The sequence below is a fragment of the Calcarisporiella thermophila genome (genome assembly GCF_041956535.1).
Source record: "Calcarisporiella thermophila strain CBS 279.70 unplaced genomic scaffold VTP21scaffold_49, whole genome shotgun sequence".
Lineage (NCBI taxonomy): Eukaryota > Fungi > Calcarisporiellomycota > Calcarisporiellomycetes > Calcarisporiellales > Calcarisporiellaceae > Calcarisporiella > Calcarisporiella thermophila.
This window is the reverse complement of record NW_027192239.1, coordinates 43,028-45,566: the sequence shown is the minus strand read 5'-3', so window position 1 is coordinate 45,566 and position 2,539 is coordinate 43,028. Positions and strand designations below refer to the sequence as shown.

General features: G+C 40.1%; 1 protein-coding gene across 1 annotated transcript; it reads right to left on the bottom strand.

The window, feature by feature from the left end:
* Nucleotides 1-1,117: 1,117 nt before the first annotated feature.
* Nucleotides 1,118-1,951, bottom strand: VTP21DRAFT_9091 (uncharacterized protein; the record flags this gene model as incomplete). Its single annotated transcript, XM_069400011.1, has 1 exon — nt 1,118-1,951. One exon carries the CDS (start codon nt 1,949-1,951, stop codon nt 1,118-1,120), a length of 834 nt encoding a protein of 277 aa, XP_069245528.1.
* Nucleotides 1,952-2,539: the final 588 nt, after the last annotated feature.

Here is a 2,539-nt window from a genome sequence, read left to right as displayed (position 1 = left end):
TAACTCTATCTCGATAATTAGTCTTGAAGGCTTAAGAACAAGGACGAACTTTGGATCTGAACTAAATCGTCTTAACAAGATGTTAGGCAAGCATTCGTTGAAAAACCTCTCGGAAGTATGCAGTCGCAAGTCTTTTCTATATATATTATCAGAGAAGCCTCTACTAAATAATAGGGATTAGCTTGGCGATAAAGGATATAAGTAAAAGGATCGATTTGTTGGAAAAATTGCAAAAGTCAAATATACATATTTGGCAATTTCAACCCCCTCTGTTTCGGATATTTTTTTTGTAAACATTCTCGATATCTGCATGGATGGAAAGGCTAGACCTTGTATTTTATATTAATGAAGTATCAAGTATTAGTTTAGATAAATAAAATAGATATTAATGTGTTTATTAAAACACCTCAATTTCATATACATTCGTGCAGCATACTGTAATAAAGACATTCTTTACAAAGATGATAGACGTTCTCATACTGATTTACATATTTTACTCAATATTGTATGGATTATAAGTGACCCTGCGCTTGAAGATCGTTCTATGGTATTATCGACTTTTGTATATGTCGTCCTGCTACATCAAATGTCTCCACCAAATAAGGGCGTCTCCTTGGAATAAAGCAGCGGCATACGGGACCTTCATATGCTCAGGGGGATTCGTTCCCACAAAATAATTTTCAACTTGATCAATCCATTCACGCACGTCGGGGTAGTGTTTGCCACCAAACCTGGCGGGTTCAGGCATACAGAAAGGTGCTGGTACAAAAATCGGTTCCATTATTTCAATGTCGTTGTCTCGTAAAAATAATTCTGGTGTCTGGTGTCTGGTTTCTGGTTAAAATTTTCTGGATTTCTAGTAGTTTCACGTATGTAGATCGAACTCGTCGCTACCAATTGTAAGATTTCTCGAGTTCTGGAGGGATTGGAGTTCCAAAGATTCCAAATCAAGTAAGTCAAGAAGAAAAAGATTGATTAATTTATTCTTTACAAAAAATCAAAGACTTTATAATATAATATATGTAGAAACGCCATTGTCACGTCACAGAAGTGTGACAATTATAAACTTGAATTTATTGTCAAGAGATAAGAGTACAAGGATATGCGGTACATCTCCTTACTTGACCTTGGAGTACTTCTCCAGAGCGTCATGTATCCGTCCAAAGACGCCCTCATGCCAGCTCCTCACCTCGGCCCACTCGTCTTCTGGGAGAAGGGTGCTCATCATGCGCAACCATGCTCCGACGATCAGATCAGCATAACTGGCTTGTTCACCCAACAAGAAAGGCCCGCTGGTGTCCTTCAAAAAGAGCTTGCTAAGGTTGCCCAGCATGGCACGGAGAGACTCCTTAAGTGTCGCCCGCAGTTCGCCCTTAGCCTCGAAATCGTCCCACGACTTCGCGCCAGCGCGCTGCAAAAAGATGGCCTTGCAAGCGTCAGCGGTGGCAGGATCGAAGGGCATTCTGTGAACCCAAAGAAGAATGTGGGCGGTGAATGCTGCGTCGACGTTTGTATTGAATCGGGCGTACTCCTCGTATTCGCTCTCCCTCTGCTCTGACAGTGGAACAAGCGGATTGTGTTCATAGACGAAATCGAGTTGTAGTGGGGGGAAAAGGTTGCCTGAGCCCGCATCCGGGTAATTGTTTTGCAGGTGGACGGCAATATCAAAGGAGTCTCCAATCTTCGAGTCTGTGTTGGGATCAATCAGAATGGGAAGTGTATAGAACTCGGTGCCATCGCTAAACTTGCGGCAGGCTTCCAGGCCGAGATCGCGACGAACTTTAGCAATGTCGGGAAGATGAACCCATGTTGTAGAATAATCAAGATTCTTGAAGTTAAGAGCCAATCGGCCCTTCCATGGGTTTGGTGAGCAGCAGTTAGATTCGATTGGCTGGCGCATGGCGATGTCATAGTACGCCATGGGCTTGGAAGGCTTGGAAGGTATCGCCATTTGTTATGGATAGTTTGAGATAGGAGAGTAAGAGAAAACTCCGCTTAGTTTATTCCATAGTCCAAAAGCCAATATATATATGTGCATAAATGATGATGTCATAAATAGTCACACGTATAAGACAAGCTGAAACTACAAAACGTAACAAAATTCGAATAAAAGCTAAGCCCTAAAATTGATGGCTTGGTTTAATCCCAAATTAGGATTTTTGCCAGCGGAGCTTAAAACTAGTTTATTAGACGCTTGATTAACCTTGGAAAACAAGTACATAATAATATCAAATATGTATTCATGTTTTCTAAATATTTTGAGGTGATGTAATACTCTGGGCTTGATCCCAAGCAATAAAATAACAAACAAGTCACTCTCATGCATGAATATATTTGAAAAAATTTTTATGTAGTTTTTTTTAAAAACTTTTCAACCCTCAGAACCCCTATGAACCTAATAAGAATAATAGGAATTATTGGAATAAAAATGCTGCATTTGCACTAAGATTAAACTAATAGGTTATTCCATTTATATCAAGCCATTTATGCGTACAAGAGGATTCGTACATGTCTAAAGTAATCGCCAAGGTGTTAGATA